The sequence below is a fragment of the Marmota marmota genome, unplaced genomic scaffold (genome assembly GCF_001458135.2).
Source record: "Marmota marmota marmota unplaced genomic scaffold, marMar, whole genome shotgun sequence".
Taxonomy (NCBI): domain Eukaryota; kingdom Metazoa; phylum Chordata; class Mammalia; order Rodentia; family Sciuridae; genus Marmota; species Marmota marmota.
The window spans coordinates 59021726-59042110 of NW_026000174.1; the positions used below are offsets into that span (position 1 = coordinate 59021726).

Sequence of the window (20385 nt, forward strand, 5' to 3'; positions counted from 1 at the left end):
GTAGATTACTCAGTTGACCTGATGATTTAAGAAGTGACATGGGTATAGTGACTGTGAAAACACCCTTGTGATCCACATGATCCTCCAGGGAATGCTGTGAGTGCTGCATTCAACATTATGACTGTCTTCTGATCTACTGCTTGGAAATCAGGCAAACAAATAAGTGTGTAAGTGCATGCGCGCACGCGCATGCACACACACACACAAACATACACAATCAATAGGCATGGTTCATGTTCCTTAAATTCACTGTTGTTAATTCTTTTATAGTACCATCAGCTGTCATTTCACCATCATCTTCGAGTGTGTTCCATGAGATTTCAGCATGAAGAATGTCACTGAAATAACTGTATTTGTGTTGAAGGGGTTCACTGACAATTCTGAACTGCAGATCTTCTTCTTCCTCCTGTTTCTAGCAATTTACCTTTTCACCCTCATGGGAAATTTAGGACTGATTGTACTGGTCATTGGGAGTTCCCGGCTGCACAACCCAATGTACTATTTTGTGAGTGTATTGTCTTTAATAGATGCCTGCTATTCCTCTGTTATCACTCCAAATATGTTGGTAGACTTTTTGTCAAGGGAGAAAACCATTTCATTTGGTGCCTGTGCAGCCCAGATGTTTTTTGCTGTAACCTGTGGAACCACAGAGTGCTTTCTCTTGGCTGCGATGGCTTATGATCGCTATGTGGCCATCTACAACCCACTTCTGTATTCAGTGAGCATGTCACCCAGGGTCTATGTGCCACTCATCGTGGCTTCCTGTGTTGGTGGAATTCTGCATGCTGCAACACACACCACAGCCACTTTCAGCCTGTCCTTCTGCGGATCCAACATAATCAACCACATCTTCTGTGACATCCCTCCTCTCCTTGAAATTTCCTGTTCTGACACCAGCCCCAATCAGCTTCTGTTCTTCTATTTTGCTGGCTCTATTGTGATATGTACTATCCTAACCATCCTGATCTCCTATGGTTTCATTCTGTTGGCTATTCTGAGGATACACTCTGCTGAAGGGAAGCGGAAAGTCTTTTCTACCTGTGGCTCTCACCTAACTGCAGTGTCCATTTCTTATGGCACTGCAGTATTCATGTATGTGAGACCAACATCCCACTATGCTTTGGAGCATGACATGGTAGTGTCTATATTTTACTCCATTGTTATTCCCATGCTGAATCGTCTCATCTACAGTTTGAGAAACAAGGATGTAAAAGAAGCAATGTGGAGTGTTTGGGAAAAAATGTTTATCATTAAAGCATACTTTTCATACTAAAATTATATTGACAAAATTTGTGTGATAGGTATACAGTGTCAAGGGGATTAAATGAAAGTGTTTATGTGAATGTGCTAATGTATTTTCTTGTTTGCAGACATTTTAAAATAAATTTCATGGATAATTTCTAGTAAGTTGTTTTACATGCAGAAAACGTTTAACATCCATTTGATTTTTACGATGTTCATACCAGTATAAGAATATGTATACATAAATGTGAGCATTGATGCTGATACTAAGTGAAATGCTAAAAAATCCACACATGCTGGCATATATTTACGTATGATTTGCTTTAAAATGCTGTGTGTGTTTGTTTAACCTCTATCTAGATCATATAATACTGCATTCATAATTCTATGGCATTTTCCGTAGAGTAATTTGTACCTGATTCTAGCTCAAAGAAATCTGCTATATCCTTATGTCCATGCAGCAAACTACTCAGCCTGTGGTTCAGACACCAGAAGTAACTTGATCAGATTCCAGGGTGTCATCACCGGGTTAAGTTTTGAGGGTGAATTTCTTTCTCTTTTATCATACCTTCTACAACACTGATCTAAGATTATTCTCTAACTCCTCACAGACTGCAGTAATTATACATCAGCATTTTAAAAAATTATATCAAAATATACGAATCATTAAAGGAAAACAATTCAGAGAGTTGTGTGCTACTGGCTGGCCAATTTTGCTTTATCCAGGTCTAAGCCCATATCAACCATTGTGAGACTCCCCTCGGGTCTGACCACTGCTCACTTTTGACTATTTTTTTTTTCTCTTGACCACTAATACTCTGTGAGGCTGTTGCAACGCTACTGTTTCTTACTATCATTTTTCCTGGAAGAAAATAACAGAAAAGGATCTCTGGTACACTCATATTTAATCCTGCTTCCAATACATCTAATTTTCCTTGAAAATACATGCCTCAAATTTCAGTTTATATGATATTGTTTTTTTTTCTTTATCTTCATTACTTTTAATTAGTTTGTGAATTAATTTCTCCTTCAATACTACATTTATTCATTAATGATAGCAGAAAAAAATCTTCATTATATCCAATACAATGGATATTTTCTTAATTTGGAACTACTAAATGTCAATGATAACACAATGGTAAAACTACAGAGTATCTCATATAGAATATATTCCTACACAACGCATGTAATTTTGTTTTCCTCTCTTGGAGGGTTCGCCATGGAGTCATTGTACCATGCAACTCATTCCTTCAAATGTCAAATCCAAATAATGGACATTGATATCTGTTATCTGCACATATCTAAACAATGTAAATTTGTATTGAACCTACATATACATTTCTTAAAATTATGGAAGAGTTCATAAATACAACTCAAAATTTAAAGGATGAATTTTTTGCTTTAAAAATTTCATTTGAGTTACAGTAATCAATCACAAATGTACTAAAAGAATAAACTGCAATTTGAGAAAATAGATACATGTGTTGATTTAATATATAATTGACTAATGAAATAATGAACAAATGTCCATATTAAACAAATATCCATATTGAACAAATCACAACAGAAGAAACTTATGTGCACAGTGTATGTATTTTAATAATTATTTGGAAACTGTTAATATAAAATGAAATTAGATAATCTTACATGTGCTTAAAATTGACAGTAATTAAAAAGATGGAAACTTCAATTATGAAAAACTGGACTAAGGGAACATTTCCACTCTCCTTATGGGACTGTAAGAGAAATAGTCATTTTGATAACAGTTTGTAAATATCTAGTATTTATTTATTCAGGAATGGCAGAGAATATGATCCAGCTAAAAGAATTAAATGGATGAATCGAAAATCAAACAACTAAGTTTAGAAAAATAAACATGTAGAAGATGACTTTTGTTAGCATAGCATATCATATATCCTCACTTAAAATATCTGTAAAGTTAAAGTATATTTTATAGATAAATATGTGAATTTATGGCTCACCAATGATAAATGTATGAGAATGAGAAATGGTAGATAGTGCTTACCCCAGGCCACAGAAAGAAAATGACAGGTTAAAAATCATGATTAATAGGAAGAGGTGTATCCAAATAGTTTCAATTTTGAAAACTATGATTATTATGGGAAAAATTAAGACTGACTAAGATGAGCCAGGCATGGTGGCCCATGCCTATTACCCAAGCATTGCAGAAGGTTGATGCAGAATCGAGCTTAAGGCCAGTCTCTGCACACTTAGGTAGATCCTGCACCCAAATAAACAAAATAAAATAAAATAAAAATAGGCCATGGATATAGCTCAATGGTATAGCACTCCTCAGTTTAATCATATACACTGGTAAAAGAAGAAAGAAGAAAGAAAGAAGGGTGTAATTCTTAAGGTTGAATAATATAACCTCTTGTCTATATACCATATTCAATGTATTAAAAGAATGGATGATTAAGTTGCTTGCACATGTTAGATATTTAGAAAGATGCTGCAATAAAAATGAGAATATAAAATTGCTTTGAGATCTTATTACCAACACATTTGATAAAACCTATAAGTGGGATTGATAAAGTATAAAATAAATGTATAATTAAATAATTATATGAATACATAAGTGAAGTCATAGTTAATTATAAATTGTTTCTGACAATTAGTGGATAACCTCCAGGTATTTCATTAAGCTCTCAAATGTTTTAAATATAATCAACAAATTACTTGAAATCTCCTCAGGGAATCTTAGAAATTAAAAAAAATAATTTTTTTTTAAAAATGTATAAATTGCTTTCAAAACCGCATGTTCAGAAACACATTGAAAAATCAAGAGAGAGGTTTGATTACAGGTAATATCACAGAAGGTTTAGGTGGCACTATGCCTTACCAGAACCTACTGGAATTGTCATATTTTGATATGGACTTTCCATGTAATATAAGTGGTCATTCATGATTGTATGCTTTCTACAACTACTTAACAGCTGCAGAAATAGGACCTATTGTTTTTTCCTTTATATTCATTTCTAAATATTGTGCCTATGCTGTTATAAGCAGTTCTGAAACACACGTGTGTGTTTTCTCAAAAAATTAATTTAATATATATATATATATATATATAACTTTATATCTAATGGAGATCAAAACTTAGAGGTGATACGAATTAAAAAATGGGATATAACCTATTTATTTGCAAAATTTGAAAATCAGTGGTGTCTTTGCATATACTAACTTTAGATTCTTTTGATGACAACATGGAAAGTCCTTGAATATTCAGTGATTGTGCAGATAAATATATAGATGTGATCCATCCCAGATGTCCTGATGAGGAAATGAAGTTCCCATGTCACATTGAGGTATGTGTGCAAAGCATTGTTTGATTGTCAGGATACTGTACGTATCTGCTGTTAACATGATGACAAAATGTTATTCATTTTACAGTGAAATCTGACTAAATTTTTCTCAAAACTATAGTGTCAAAAATGAAAATTCAAGTATACAGCAATGATAGTAAACTAGAATGAAGCGATTTGTTACATTTTTAAAACTCGCAAGCTATTCAGAGGAAATATCATTCTTTTCACAATTATAAAATTTGATAATTGCCATACCTAAGTACTTTATTGTTAAATTTTACACTGAAAAATTAATCCTCCTTTATTCTTCCCCAAGCCCCTGAAAGGACATGTTGGTTTGTATATGTGAATGAATAGTTTTATATAAATTATTTGCCAAAAACTACTTTGGTATACACTAAGTTCAAATATAACTGAGACTCTATGTACATACATATATTCTGCTTTATTTCTTGGCATAAAAATATTTGCAGTGTGATCCATTATAATTTTCTTATTTATATATCTGTTTAGTATCTACCAAATGTTTAATGATATTCTGCTCTAATACCTATATGCATAAGGATTAAAAGAACAGCATTTGAATTAGAGAGTTCTTTGCATATTTATAATTAAAAATTCTTATTATTACTGTACATGATTACTAAATGTTTCTATTTGATTAAAATTACATAGTGGCAAATGAAAAACTGAAGTGCAATAATTTGATTTATCTGTTACTCAAAGTTACTATTGTGTTTAAACTTTTATAATATTTGCCCATTCTATCTATCTGCCTCTCTTTCTATTTATCATCTCTAATTATTCTCTGTCTCTATCTCTCTCCCTCTCTCTCTGCCTCTGCCTCTCTCTGGAAACTTTACATTTGGAGCTGTTGATACTTGGGACTGGATATTGAATATATCAGGATATTTAGAAACTAAACTAGCCTCCAATTAGATGCAAATAGCAGGTCACCTCCCAACTTGTGCAAACTATCTCCTGCATAAACAAAATACCTGTGAGTAAAGAAACCTAAATAGCACCACAAATATACCTCTGTCTCTTACACTATTTATACATATCTTTCTTTTTTAAGGGAGTTTATTTCAAAAATTTTAAGTGGAAAAATTTCCATGTATCTTATTTACACCAAACTTGCTTAATAATGTGATACTATTTGAAAGTCCCCAGGTGATAATATTTGAAATCTATTGATATCTCTATACAGAACAGGTTTTATAATAAGCTTGAATGGAGAAACAAAACCTCTCAGTGGTGCATGAGTTCATTCTGATGGGCATCACCTCACGCCCTGAGCTGCAGGCTCCATTATTTGGACTGTTCCTCATCATCTACCTGGTCTCAGTATTGGGCAACTTGGGCATGACCATCCTCACCAAAGTGGACCAAAATCTGCAAACACCCATGTACTTTTTTCTCAGGCACCTGGCTATTACAGATCTTGGTTATTCTACAGCTGTGGGCCCCAAAATGTTGGAAAATTTTGTTGTGGATCAAAATACCATCTCTTATTATTTTTGTGCTACACAGCTAGCTTTCTTTCTTGTGTTCATTGCTTGTGAGCTATTTATTCTGTCTGCGATGTCCTATGATCGCTATGTGGCCATCTGTAACCCTCTCCTCTACACTGTCATCATGTCACAGAGGGTATGTTGGGTTCTGGTAGCAATCCCATATATCTACTGCACATTTGTGTCACTTCTAATCACCATAAAAATCTTTACTTTACCCTTCTGTGGCTACAATGTCATCAGTCATTTCTACTGTGACAGTATCCCCTTGTTATCTTTGCTCTGTTCCAATACACATGAAATTGAAGTGATGAATCTGATTTTAGCAGCTTTTAATTTGATTTCCTCTCTTCTGATTGTCCTTGTGTCCTACCTGCTCATCCTCCTAGCTGTTCTCAAGATGAAGTCTGCTGAGGGTAGGCGCAAGGCTTTTTCTACCTGCGGATCCCACCTGACAGTGGTCATAGTGTTCTATGGGACTTTGATATTCATGTATGTGCAGCCCAAGTCCAGTCATTCCTTAGACACTGATGAAGTGGTTTCCATATTTTACACTTTGGTCATCCCTATGCTGAATCCTTTGATCTACAGTTTGAGAAATAAAGATGTAAAGTATGCCCTACAGAGAACATGGAAAAAATTACATAATGTTTTTATTAAAGTTCATGTACCATGTGACCCATACAAATAAGATTTGCATGTTAACATGTTTTGTTTCCTCTAGAATTAGTAGCGAGTCCAGATGGGCTCAACATGTTTCAAAAGATTGACTGTCTTAGTAATAGTTAAACATCAGAATGCTGTAAAACTTAGTGAAATAAAATATTAAAAAAGGTTTTGTCTTTGGGAAGAAAAGCTGAACATTGAATATGATGCTTGAACAAATGTTATAGTACCGTAGAATGGTCTTAAGAGTTTGAAGATGAAAAGGGCATTTACAGAGATGCATGCAGAAGGGGAGTGAGGAAGAATAGGCACTGAGGAGGAGTTCATGGTTTGAGCATCCTTCTCAACTATTACAGTAAACTTTTTGCAGTGTCTCCATTTGTATTTAGTATTTCTTTATTTGTTGTATAAGTACATTCACTGTGTCTCCTGCTTTATGCATTTCTCTGGATTATGTTAAAAACAGGATTGATTGCAGAATTGGGTGGCTCAGTATAACATGATTATTTGGTAGAATCAGCCATATGAATATTGTTGAATGTCTGTAATTCACAGGGGCATCTTAGGGTCTTTCTCTTTTCTCACCAGTTTCTTTAATTTCATCTAAATCCAATACAGCCTTTTTAAGGCTACTATTTGGATATCAACAGCTCACATGTGTGTCATTTGTAATCACCATAAAAATTTTTACAGCTCATGACTTCAGTGCAGCGTATAAATTTGTCAATTTCAGTGCACCTCTATATGTGAGTGAATGCACACTGTAAGAGAGATTTCTTGAGTTCTGACAAAGAAGTTTCCAGAATGTTGCCCTTTTATTTTCCTTATTGAGTTGATATTGATTTGTTATTGCATATAATTTTAATGCATAGTTACTCTTCTTCACTTCTCTAAAAAAAGATTAATTCTTGCTGAAAAGTCACACTTTATTTGTATTTCTTCTTTCATCATGTGCTTAGTCTAATGATGAAGCAGGTCTGTTGCTCTATGTTAAGATTGATGTTCCTCACATTTCATCCATATGTCAGTTATGATCCATTCCTTGAGTTGATATGATTTTCTGCCTGGGAAGAATCAAACAGATAATCCTACAATTTTCACCATTCTTTCTTTTTAAAAATTTTTTTTAAAAATCTGTTCTAATTAGGTACACATGACAGTAGAATGCATTTTGACACATCATACATAAATGGAGTATAATTCTCACTCTTCTGATAGTACATGATGTAGAATGACACAGGTCATGCAGTCATATATGTACATAGGGTGATTATATCTAATTTGTTCTACTATCCTTTCTACCCCATATCCCCTCTCCTCCCTTCACTATCCTCTGACTAATCCAAATACTTCTATTTTTTTCCTAGTCCCCTGACCCCAGTTATTTCTAATGAGAGTGTAGTATGCTCTGTATTGACAGTAGTACTTGTCATTTTCAGGACATAGTTCATTGTAAACCTCTCTAAAATCTGTCTCTCTTTTTGTTATTTTCATTGATTTCTTTTCATAGCACTTTATTCAGGCTGTGTTGGGACTGATCTGTTTCCTTGGTAGCCCATCATGTACTAAAATTATCTTTTAACCAGATATGAACAAAAATTGTTCATTACAACAATAAAAGTTTACGTGTATTGTCAAATGGGACTAATTATTACTAAAGAATTATATGATTGATTTTGTCATAATCACATTTTATGACTTTTGACTATCTTTATATGTATAGATTCATATGAAAATGTAATTTTCTAAACAGTGTATGTTTGACAGGGACAAAGTAAAATGTTAATTTTTGCTGGCCAAATGATTAAGAAAATGTTTCAATTGTATTTTTAAATTATTTTCTGTTTCCTCAAATTTATGTTTACTACATTTTAAATTATTTCATGTTTCCAAAATGACTTCAGTGAATAAAAATATATAAGAGAAAGTAAATATCTTTAATATCTGTGTTAAATAAACACTGCAAATTAGTTTAAAACAATATTTGACTTTTATTATAAATCTGTATGCGACTTTTTTTTTTGACTACTGGAGGTGAAACCCAGGTAGGTCTCCTCATGAATGTTAGGCAAGCACTCTATTACTGAGTTAAATATTCAGACGTTGGTGTGATTTTTCATAAACCCTCAAATGATAAATCAAAAGCAGAACAAAATGTATTGAGATGTAAATTTTGATAAAATATTTAATTCATTCTGAAAGTTTTTGCTTTTCATTGTTAAATAGATTTATAAGATATATCAGACAGTTGCATATTTTTCCATAAAATATAGTTTTAAAAACCAGGAATTGGAATCTAGTAAAACCCTTACAAAGGTAGTTTGTGTCAACAATGTTCAATAGTTTGTACAATAGTGATTCAGGAAGCTCAATATAGTTTAGAATAAGAAATATACAAAAATTGTTGGGATACTCAGAATTTCTCTATAAAAGCAATCTGTACTTGAAGTTAGTGTAATAAAAAGCAGTGTGTTGTATTTTTCATTTATATGTATACCAAAATATAAATGAAAAAAAAATTTAATTGATGAAGACTCTCAAAATGGAAATTTAGTAGGTCGTGGTGGTGCATACCTCTAATCCTAGCAGCTTGGGAGGCTGAGGCAGGAGGATAGCAAGTTTAAAGTCAAAAGTCAGTGAAAGCGAGGTGCTAAGCAACTCAGCAATACCCTGTCAGTAAATAAAATACAAAATAAGGCTGGGGGTGTGGCTCATTTGTCAAGTGCCCCTAAATTAAATCCCTGGTACTCCCCTCCTCCGCAAAAAATGGAAGTTTATAGTAAAAATAACTCTCTACCACCATCTTCAGATCATGTCCAGTAGGCCTGAATGGTGAATTCTACTAAGTGCTAAGGATGAAAGGAGTAATTGTTTCTACAAATTCTTCCAGAAACCTGAAGAGATGAATTTTCAAATATTTGGAGGCATATTACTTGGCTACCAAAGGTGGATGAAAATATTATGTGTGTGAAAATTCTAAATAAAATATAGCTGACAAATCTAGTGATGTGTAACAAGAGTGACAAATAATATTTGAGCAAATGATTTATAATTTTTAATGTTCAAATATTGTAATGTCATCAACTGTATCAAGAAACTAAAGAAGAAAGCATGTCTGTCACATTTCTATAGAAGTGAAAAAGTTTTTCATAATTTCTAGTATGCATAAACTTTGACTAAACTAATTTTGAAATAAAACTTTCTAAGACTTTTAGTATTCTCCCTTCTTTTCTTCATTTTTATTTATAATTTTTTTGCAAGATCTATTTTCTTTGTCAAGGGGTAACATTATTCTATAATTTCAATAGGATACTTTCTTTAGGAAACTGAATTTTATGTAGGATATCCATACAATGTTATTATGTCCAAATAATATAACAATAATACATAATTTCTTCTATTATGATAGATTCCTATCACAATATCTCTGCTTTTGTTTGGTATGGTCTATTCACAACTACTCACATGGTTCCCTCTTTAAATGTCAAAATTAAATCATGGTTAGTGATACACCTTCTCCATGCTTATCCAAGACATGCAAAAACGAACATGCAGATTGTTTTCTCTCTCTCTCTCTCTCTTTCTCTCTCTCTTTCTATCTCTGTCTCTCTCTCTCTCCTTCACTTTTTTTTCTCTCTTTTACTCTGTGTGTATGTGTGTGTGTGTGTGTGTGTGTGCATGCTTGTATGATTCAGACCATGGAAAAAATCCTGAAACACAAATGAAAATCACAAAGATTGATACATTTTACAATTTAAAATTTCCATAGTCTCACAAAAATAATTATAAATATAACAAAAGAGGAAGCTATGGACTAGAGAAAATATGTATAATTGCTCATTTGTTGAATTAATAAACATATGCCTAAGATCCATAGATAAAAATGTATATGTACATAAAAATCACAAAATGAAAAATATCTTATGGCTTATGCATAGAGTTTGATAATAATTTGAAAATACAAATCATATAAAATATTTTTACAAACTCAAAAAATTGACAAAACTATACAATTTAGGAATACCAAACTGGATTAATGGAAATATTTCCACTCTCCTAATGGAGTGTAATATTGTTAGACATTTTGGAATATAATTTTCATATGCTTAATATTTTTCTAGTTTCAGCAAAATCAGGAAAAATGAATATCTAAACAGAATAACGTGGACAAGTTCAAAACTATATATCTAAACTAAGAAATAAATTTTTAGTATTAGACATTACAAATTTAAAAGAAAATTAACTTAAAAATTAGCTTGTTTATTTTTGTTTTTATTTTTTTGCTGGAGATTGAACAGAGGGGTACTCTACTTGCTATTTTTTTTATTTTGAGATAGGAAGTCCCACTAAGTTCCTGAGATTTTTATTAAGATTTTTACTGAGATTGCCCTAGAATGTGTGATCCTCCTGCCTAACTCTCCAGAGTTGCTGGGATTATTGGTGTGCACCACTATGGCTGGCCATACTATGTATTTTTAATGAGTATGTAAATGTAGAGTTAGTCAATGACAACTTCCACATGAATGACACATAGTAGATGGAGCATACCTCTGGTAATGCTAATAACTTGTAAGGATCCGAACTAGTAACAAAAGGAAGAGAAAATAGTGTGTTAAGTTTCAACTTCATAAAAGTTTATATTAATGATTAAAGTAAATCAAGCACTAATGTGAATATCTACTCAATTTTATTTCTATGTAAAATTTATTGTGTAAAACAAGTATGTTTAATTTAGGAAAACATTTAGCTATAATATTAACATATCCTAGAGCATTTAAGGTTAGTAGAATCTTAAGTTTATTAAATCATTTAAAAATTTGAGTTAAAAATGCAAGCTAATGTTTCTATATAAAATGCAATAATTCCACAAACCAAAAGACATCATAAACTAATTGAAAATCTAGTTTATTACAGAGAATAACAAAATTTATTTTAGACATGTATGCAAGTGTTACAGTTCAATCATGATCGTCATTTTAAAAGCAAATAACAAATTGTTCAGTAATCTGGAATTACTGAACTTTTCTAACTTCATTTTTCCAAAAATTATTGAGATAATATTCACATAATATATTGTTAACTATCCTAAAGAAAACAATTTATTAGCAATTATTATATCCATAGTTTGTTCAATCAACATTTTGTTACAGTTTTACAAGATTATCATCACTCCCAGATATCCACTAACTAATGTTTCCTGGTATTTTCCTCCCTTCCATGCCCTGGATACTATAAAATTTGTTCCATCAGTGTGGATTTATATCCTCTAAGTATTTCATAAAACTGAATTATACTAAACTTGTGCTTATTTTACACAGTATCTTTCACTTTGGATCATAGTTTAAACATTCATACTTACTTCACTACTTTTCTAAAATTTTTATTTTATTGTAGTGACAAAATTATCACACAATATATATATCCTCTTAAACTTTTAAGTGTACAATAGACTAATAATTTTATTCAAAAGACTGTACACTAGATCTGCAAAACTTATTAATCTTCCACAATAAAACTTTGTATATAGCTGGGCAGGGTAGCGTAGAACTGTAATCCCAGAAGTTTAAAAGACTGAAGCAGGAGGATCCTGAGTTCAAAGCCAGCCTCAGCAAAAGTGAGGCACTAAGCAACTCAGTGAGACCCTGTCTCTAAATAAAATACAAAATGGGGTTGGGGATGTGGCTCAGTGGCTGAGTGCCTCTGAATTTAATCCCCAGTACTCCCCTCCAACAAAACAACTTTCTACTTTTTGATATGTATCTCCTTTCCCCAGTCCCTAGACAGCACTGTTTTAGTTGCTAATTCTGTGAGATTGACTATTTCAGATATTCATAAAAGTTGAATGGTGTGATTTTGTCCTTCTGTGACTAGCTTATTACATTAACCTCATGTCTTCATGGTTCCTCCACATTGTTAAATATTGCAAGATATCTTAATCTTTTAAGGTTAAGTAATATTCCATTTCTGAATATGCCACATTTTCTGCATCCAATGTGCATCTGTGGAATTTAGGTTTTATATACATCTTGGCTATTATGAACAGTGAGGCAGTGCACATGAGTGTGTATGATTCTCTGGGATTCTGAGTTTGATTCTTTTGGATTAAATCTCAAAAGTAGGATTGCTGGCCTCTATAAATTATATGTATGATATTATATATATATATATATATATATATATATATATATATATTAAATAAGATATATAGTATTTACAAGAAATACCAAGATGGAGACAGACCATAGTAAATATTCTAGACAATGACATGAAAATGAATACTGTTAATCAAAGCTACAGACAACACAAAGTTACAATTTGATTATACTATGTGGAATAAAATACACATATTTTAGCACAATTTTAGAATAGTTATTTTATTCATATCTTTACTCCTTCATTATGTATTACATCAGTTAGTCAACAAAAATATTTTGAACATCTCTTTCCTGGGTATTATTTTAGAGACTGATAATAGAAAGGTGAACTGACATGACTTTTTCACTTATTTTGCTTATAGAATAAAAAATTTCACACAATAAGTAACATAAAATTGTTGTAAAGGATTTAAATTACAGCTTTTATCATGCTTTGAGGGGAGATTTCTGATTTGGATGAGAAAATATTTTTCCATCATAATTATTTCATTAAAAACTAGAAATTAGACCAGTTATATGAAGGGTATCTTAAAAAATTAATACAAGTGGCATTGGATCTATTTAAAATAATTAACATTTGAATTTATGTTGTATATCTGGCTTTTAAGATTCATCTTCACAGGAGAGTTGCTCTTGAAATCAAAATGGTGGATTATATTCAGTTCTAATTCTTATATTCACATATGATCATTAGTACCACAGTCCTGTGCTTTCTCACTGTTGAATTTCCTTCATTCCAGGACCATCCACAGGACTTCCCAGCTAACCCAGGGTAAAAGGGTACAGTTCAAGAAAAGGAGACAAAAAACGATGTAATTACTTTGCCTTGTTAAGTTAAGTTGCCAAACGGAAGCCATGATCTTTACCTTTCATTTCTGCCTGATTAATGAGCATTCTGTTTGTGTTATTTTTTCCCTCTGGAATCAAGCCTTTATTTGACAAACTTGTTTCTTATGTTCAGAGACTTGAGACCCAGGAGCAAACATAATTCAGGGTGAAGGTCTTCAGGGACACAAGATACGTATAAAATCTTCAGCATGCTCCAAAGCAACCTTGGTGGTGGGCTTCTGCAGATCTCTCCACACAGGTAGGTTCCATCAAATATTTTACTTAACAATTAGTTCAACTACTTTGAAATGTCTACATTCAAAGACTCAAGACTGAAGTGGGTGTATTTTTCTTTACAGGTGACTCAACTATCTTCCTACACATTTCTCAGTGGTAGCTGTGGTGATAGAACTTAAACAATTATTTCTAACCTTTGTATTGGTAGATGAAATTGCTTGAGTATGCAAACAAACAAATAAACTTCCCTCTTTGGGGTTTCTGCATTGTTCCTGATAGGAAACTACAATGAAAATATTTCTGGGTTTCAGTAATCAGTCTCTGTGTCCAGAGCAGGCACTGGGAGACATGTGGTCATTCAACATTTATCCCAAACATAATACATGTCTAAACAAGTTTATGAAAAATTCCATAGGCTTGGGATATGGCTCAGTGGTAGAGCACTTATATAGCCTGCCTGAGGCCCTGAGTTGTATCCTCAGCGCAAAAAATTAATAAATAAAATTCATTCCATGGTAAAAAGCAATGGAATATAATTTATAAATTATCTCAGAAGTTAATTAATAATTAATTTATAGTATAATTTCTTATTCAAATTTTGTCACAGTTGGAAATGAAATGGGACATTAAAATGATTAACATTAGTTATTATATATATTTTTAAACTTTTAGTTACTACAAATTTTATTGTATTACTAGACCTATAAAATAGTTCTACTAATGACTAATTTGAAAAAATGTAGAAAATTAAATTAGCTCAAGCACAAATGCTAAGTCAATAAGACTGTGAGGGGAAAAAAAAAAACATGAGAAATCTGGTGCTGTCCTATAGGAACTATTTCAGTAGAGTGTACTCACTGCTACTGAAAAACAACCCTGGATTTGCCATCAGTCATATTTCAGTAGAGGAAAGAGTTAGCAATAGGTAAGGACATTAAATGTGCAGACACTGTTTGTTCACAAAGCTAACTGCATAGATTTATAGAACAGTCATAAATAGATGTTTATGATGTTTTTGATTGCTAAGTTAAGGATGCATTTACAGAATGCATCCCAAGTGAGGGCAAACAATGCACAGTCACTTATGAGTAGTGAGACAGGAGGTAGGTTGGTCCATGTCCTGCTGTCACAGTGCTTTCTGCCTTAAGCCCACTCTGTATTCTTCAAGAACATGCAGTTTTAAGGAGCAGCAGTAGGAGATATGGGAGAACTGATACAATTCAAATTACAGCTTCTCAGATTCACGATGTGTTGAATGAAGTGTCTACATCAAAACAAACACGTTGCAGATTTAAGAGAGAATATGTTTGCAGGACAGCATGTTTTCTTAATGTTAAATTTGTAGCTAGATATTACTCTGAGTTCTGATCTTCATTTTCAATATAACTGACATACAATGTTTACATATATTTATGGGGTACAATGTCAAAATTATAAGCACATATACAATAAGTAATGATTGAATGATAATTATTGCTTCAATCTCCTCAAACACTTAACATTTTTTAAAAAAATTTTACATGATTTGGTGCATTACAGGTGTACATATTGATGGGATTCATTATAACATATTCATACACACACACAATACGACAATATAATTTAACCAATATCACTCCACAGCACTTCCCTCCTCTCTCCTCAGACATTGGTCTGTTTTCTCTAAGGACCTGTCTTTGATTTTCATGGGATCAAACCCACCATTTTTTTCCTAACATTTAACATTTCTTTGTGTTTGGAAATCTTCTAGCTGTTTTCTTCTTCTAGCGGTTTTGAAATCCATCCAATTTTTTTTAAATATGCAAAGTTATAATTCACTTGCTCTACTTATTTAAACTGTAAAAGCCCTCAGTGAGAGATAATACATTACTATTGTTCAAACAAAGAACAACATTAAAATTATTCAAAGCATGCTAATAATAATGACTGTAGTTACCATTGATTTTGTATACATGCCAATAGATATCCCTTACCATGTTTAATTTGCAAATTATAAGAGCACAACTAGTTGGTAATTAGTTGTGCTAGTAATCAATCCCCAAAAACAACAAAAAACCCAGCTAACTAGGACTGGGGTTGTAGCTCAGTGGTAGAGTGCTTGCCTCACACACGTGAGGTATTGGGTTTGATCCTCAGCACTACATAAAAATAAATAAACAAAATAAAGTTATTGTGTCCAACTACAACTAAAAAAAATTTTTAAACTCAGCTAACTAAACAAATAACATAAACAAAACTACACTAAACATAGTAAAAAAGTTACAAAACAATAAAGTTTAGACAATATCTTCATCTAATATTGTATAAAGATTTGTTGAGTGATCTTACCTCATTGAGTTTCAATTTTATCATCAGATATGAAAACAATTGTATACAATTGAGCACTCCTGCATAAAAATGAGGTAATAACTTCAAAATTCTCAGTATAATTCTGCCCAGAATTGATCTGCTGTATAAATGTCAGCCCTCTTCCCTCATTATTTTATACAAGGAAATCAAAGGAATCAGAGTTTAGCAAATAAAGTTGTAATAATTAAAAATTTAAGATAGACTTTAAACAATTTATGTGGTATACCTAGTCCAATCTATATATATTAAATATTTAGATTGATATATTTAATAGTAAAAGTATGGCTGGGGTTGTGGCTCAATGGTAGAGAATTTGCCTTTCACATGTGAGGCACTGGGTTTGATCCTCAGTGTCACATAAAAATATATAAATAAAATTAAGGTGTTGTGTCCATCTACAACAACAACAAAGTAAAAGTAATAAAATAAAAGAATTTGAAAAAAAAATAAAGGATTGAAGTTCAAGCCTGTTTGCAGACAGTTGTAAAATAATAATGTTGTAGCAATTAATAAGGAGAAAAGGAAATATTGAAATTCTCTAGGTTGATTGATGACAAGCGTAACTTGAATAGGAAAACTGTGGAAGCCAAGGAAAGGTAACTGGTGGTCATTCTGATTCACTAACTTCTTAATGGGCACTCAGGAAAACACATAGGTGTGGATATACATATACACATACATGTATATATCTGAAGTTTGATGCTTATATGACTAATATTTGCATTATAATAACCCCACTGACTCAAGAGACTGAGGCAGGAGCAATGAAATTTCAAAGTCAGCCTGGGCAACATAGTAAAAACCTGAGCAACTTAGACAGAACCTGACTCCAAATATATATATATTCACTTAATATATTTAAATATATGTGTATGCGTGTGTGTGTGCATGTGTGTGTGTGAAAATTGTCCTTGCCATTTTGAGAATATGTTCCTCTTAGGATCAACAACATGTGCTTCCCATATGGTGGCCATCACTGGGTTCTATGGGACAATACTTTTCATGTATTTGTGTGTGTGTGTGTAAATAATGAACAAATAAATTGTTTATCCATACAGATCTAAGAGACTCAATTGTGTCTGGTGGGTTTGTGTTTCTGAGATTTGGAAAAGACTGGATGAAAAGCAATTAAGTATTGAATCATTTAAAGGTTTGCCAATCAAAATAAAGATTTTAAATGATACACTTAAAAATATAGCATGTAACAGAGAAGGTGACTTTTGTATCTTTCCATTTTTTCCCATTAAAGACAAACACAACAAAATAAATGGCTTCTGGAAATCTCACCCAAGTGACTGAATTCATTCTGATGGGAGTCTCAGACCGCCCAGAGCTGCAGATTCCCCTCTTCCTGCTCTTCTTGGTCATCTACGGGCTCACTGTGACAGGGAATCTGGGCATCATCACCCTCACCAGTGCTGATTCTCGGCTTCAGACCCCTATGTACTTCTTTCTCAGACATCTGGCTGTCATCAATCTTGGCAACTCTACTGTCATTGCCCCTAAAATGCTGGTCAACTTTTTAGTAAGTAAGAAAACCACCTCATACTATGAATGTGCAACACAACTGGGAGGATTTCTGGTTTTCATTGTAGCAGAGATCTTCATGCTGGCCGTGATGGCCTATGACCGCTATGTGGCCATTTGCAACCCCCTGCTCTACATGGTGGTGGTATCTCGGCGGATCTGCCTTCTGCTGGTGTCCCTCACCTACTTCTATGGCTTTTGTACAGCTATTGTCGTGACACCATGTGTGTTCTCTGTGTCTTACTGCTCATCCAACATAATCAACCATTTTTACTGTGACAATGTCCCTTTGTTAGCACTGTCCTGCTCTGATACCTACATTCCAGAAACAGTGGTGTTCATCTTTTCAGGGACAAATTTGTTTTTCTCCATGATCATAGTTCTGATATCCTACTTCAACATTGTCCTTGCCATTTTGAGAATACGCTCTTCTGAGGGTCGACAAAAAGCCTTTTCCACCTGTGCTTCCCACATGGTGGCCGTCACTGTGTTCTATGGGACGCTCCTTTTCATGTATTTGCAACCAAGGACCAACCACTCATTGAACACTGACAAAATGGCTTCAGTTTTCTACACGCTAGTGATACCAATGTTAAACCCTGTAATTTATAGTCTAAGGAACAAAGATGTAAAAGATGTTTTGAAGGGATTCCTACATGGTCCATGCAAATAGTTCAAACTGTGGTGAGCCGCTTCTGCCGTTTATGCAAATTATGGTCACCATTACAAGATGGCGCTGGCTCCGCTGTGGTCTGTGACAAACAACTCCTTGTTTGGGAGAGTTGGCGCATGACTTTTCATCACTCTATGAGAAAGCTCCACGTGGCTGCTTTGCATTGGGGCTTGAGATGCTTTATTAAGGCTGGGAGGGGCATCCGAGGGAAGAAGAAGAACTATCAGGGGCCTGAATAAAAGCTGCTGAAAGAAGATTCTTGGGTTGCGTCTTCCTTGCGGGCAAGGGGGCGCTACATCAAACCAATGCAAATTTAGAACTAAGACTAACTTACTTGTTTTTGTTTCCTCCAGAAAACCACTGCTCTTTAAACAACTTGCAGTAAATGATTAGGAACTCCATTTATCTCAGTAAGAAAATTTTGAATTGTCCTCATCCCATCTTTAATAACCCAAACAGGAAAAAAAAGTATGCATGTAATAGATATTAATTATAAATGAAGGGAATTTTAAATTAAATGTGAAATTCTAAAGAGGTCTTATAATTTCTACATAAGTAAGAGATAGGCTGACTGTAGGGGATAGAGGTCTGTGACAATAATTTCTTGGAAAAGAGACAAATCTGAGATTACCCTCTTTGCCAGAGAAAACTTTATTCAACTACTAAAGATAATATTTTATTTTTGCAGAATTTTCTTCATCAAGTTCTCAATTTTTTAAAACCATTTTATCTTGTTTTTAATAATAAATGTATATCACAGAAAAACTACATTTTTAGCAAAAGATATCAACTAACCAAAAAGTATTTAGTACACATGGAAAAGAACATGTAAAAAAATAGAGTAAAATAAGTCAACATAAGCATTTTCTTCTTTTACCCCTCTCACTTGGTATGTGTACAAAAAAACAAAACTCTGTCATTCATCCAAAAAATGTATGACTAATTTTTCTACCTCATGTAAAAGTTATTATATTAATTATCTTTTTTTATGAATCTATAACATTTAATATTATTTCTTTTAGTATTTTCATTTAATGTAATATGGAGTGAAATAAAACTATTCCCTCCCTCATAAAAGACATTGTTACATATTTCTGCAAGTGTCACATATTCCCAAGAGTCTTCCTGATCCAAAATAATAATAATAATAATAATAATAATAATAATAATAATAATAATAATAGTTGCCAGGTGGCAAATCTTTGTACATGTAAAATGCTATCAATATATAATATGTGAAGGAGAAAGTTCTAGAAACATGAGGTAAATACATTAACTGGAAAGAAATTGCATTTATGATATTTTTATGAAAATCAGAAATAAACCAAATCTAGGAACTCTGGGACTCTGATCAATGAATTATCATCTGAATCTAATCTTAAAGTTGCAGAAGAAATGAAAAAAAATATTCACACACTAATAGCTATTTCTAGTCTCAAGTGACACCATTAGAATTAGCTAGATCTTTTTAGCTGTAAACACTTTTATTTATTTTTGTGTTTTTGGGAGACAGAAGTCTGCTCCTTCAGAAAGCTCAAGGGGATTGTTTACAAGGTGTTTCATCTTCTTGATGTTTCCCCTTGGCCTGTGTATCTTGTTGGGTTGTATTATAGTAGAAATACGGGATCAGAAATTAGTAAAAAACAAACTGAAAGAGTGTTAAGTAAATTGTTAGAGGAAGGAGGCATCTCAGTAAAATCAAGAACAATCAGGGCATACGTTGATACAATACAAAAATGTAGCCCATGGCTTTTTAAGGAGGAGTTGTTAAATATATCACAATGGAACCATCATGGTGAAGATTTAAAAAGAATAGAAAAGAAAAGCCCAGGGACTCTGCCAGTTGGCACATTGCCATTGTGGAC

At 32.9% G+C, this 20385-nt stretch overlaps 3 protein-coding genes across 3 annotated transcripts; all 3 read left to right on the forward strand.

The window, feature by feature from the left end:
* Positions 1–280: 280 nt before the first annotated feature.
* On the forward strand, positions 281–1273 carry LOC107159432 (olfactory receptor 1086-like). Its single transcript, XM_015506023.1, has one exon. It carries the CDS (start codon positions 326–328, stop codon positions 1271–1273), a length of 948 nt encoding a protein of 315 aa, XP_015361509.1. The 5' UTR covers positions 281–325.
* A 4531-nt stretch (positions 1274–5804) lies between these two features.
* Positions 5805–6776, forward strand: LOC107159442 (olfactory receptor 8K3-like). Its single transcript, XM_015506033.1, has one exon. It carries the CDS (start codon positions 5805–5807, stop codon positions 6774–6776), a length of 972 nt encoding a protein of 323 aa, XP_015361519.1.
* A 10811-nt stretch (positions 6777–17587) lies between these two features.
* Positions 17588–18520, forward strand: LOC107135343 (olfactory receptor 8J3-like). The gene has a single exon (XM_015477228.1). The coding sequence runs from the start codon at positions 17588–17590 to the stop codon at positions 18518–18520; it is 933 nt and encodes a 310-aa protein (XP_015332714.1).
* Positions 18521–20385: the final 1865 nt, after the last annotated feature.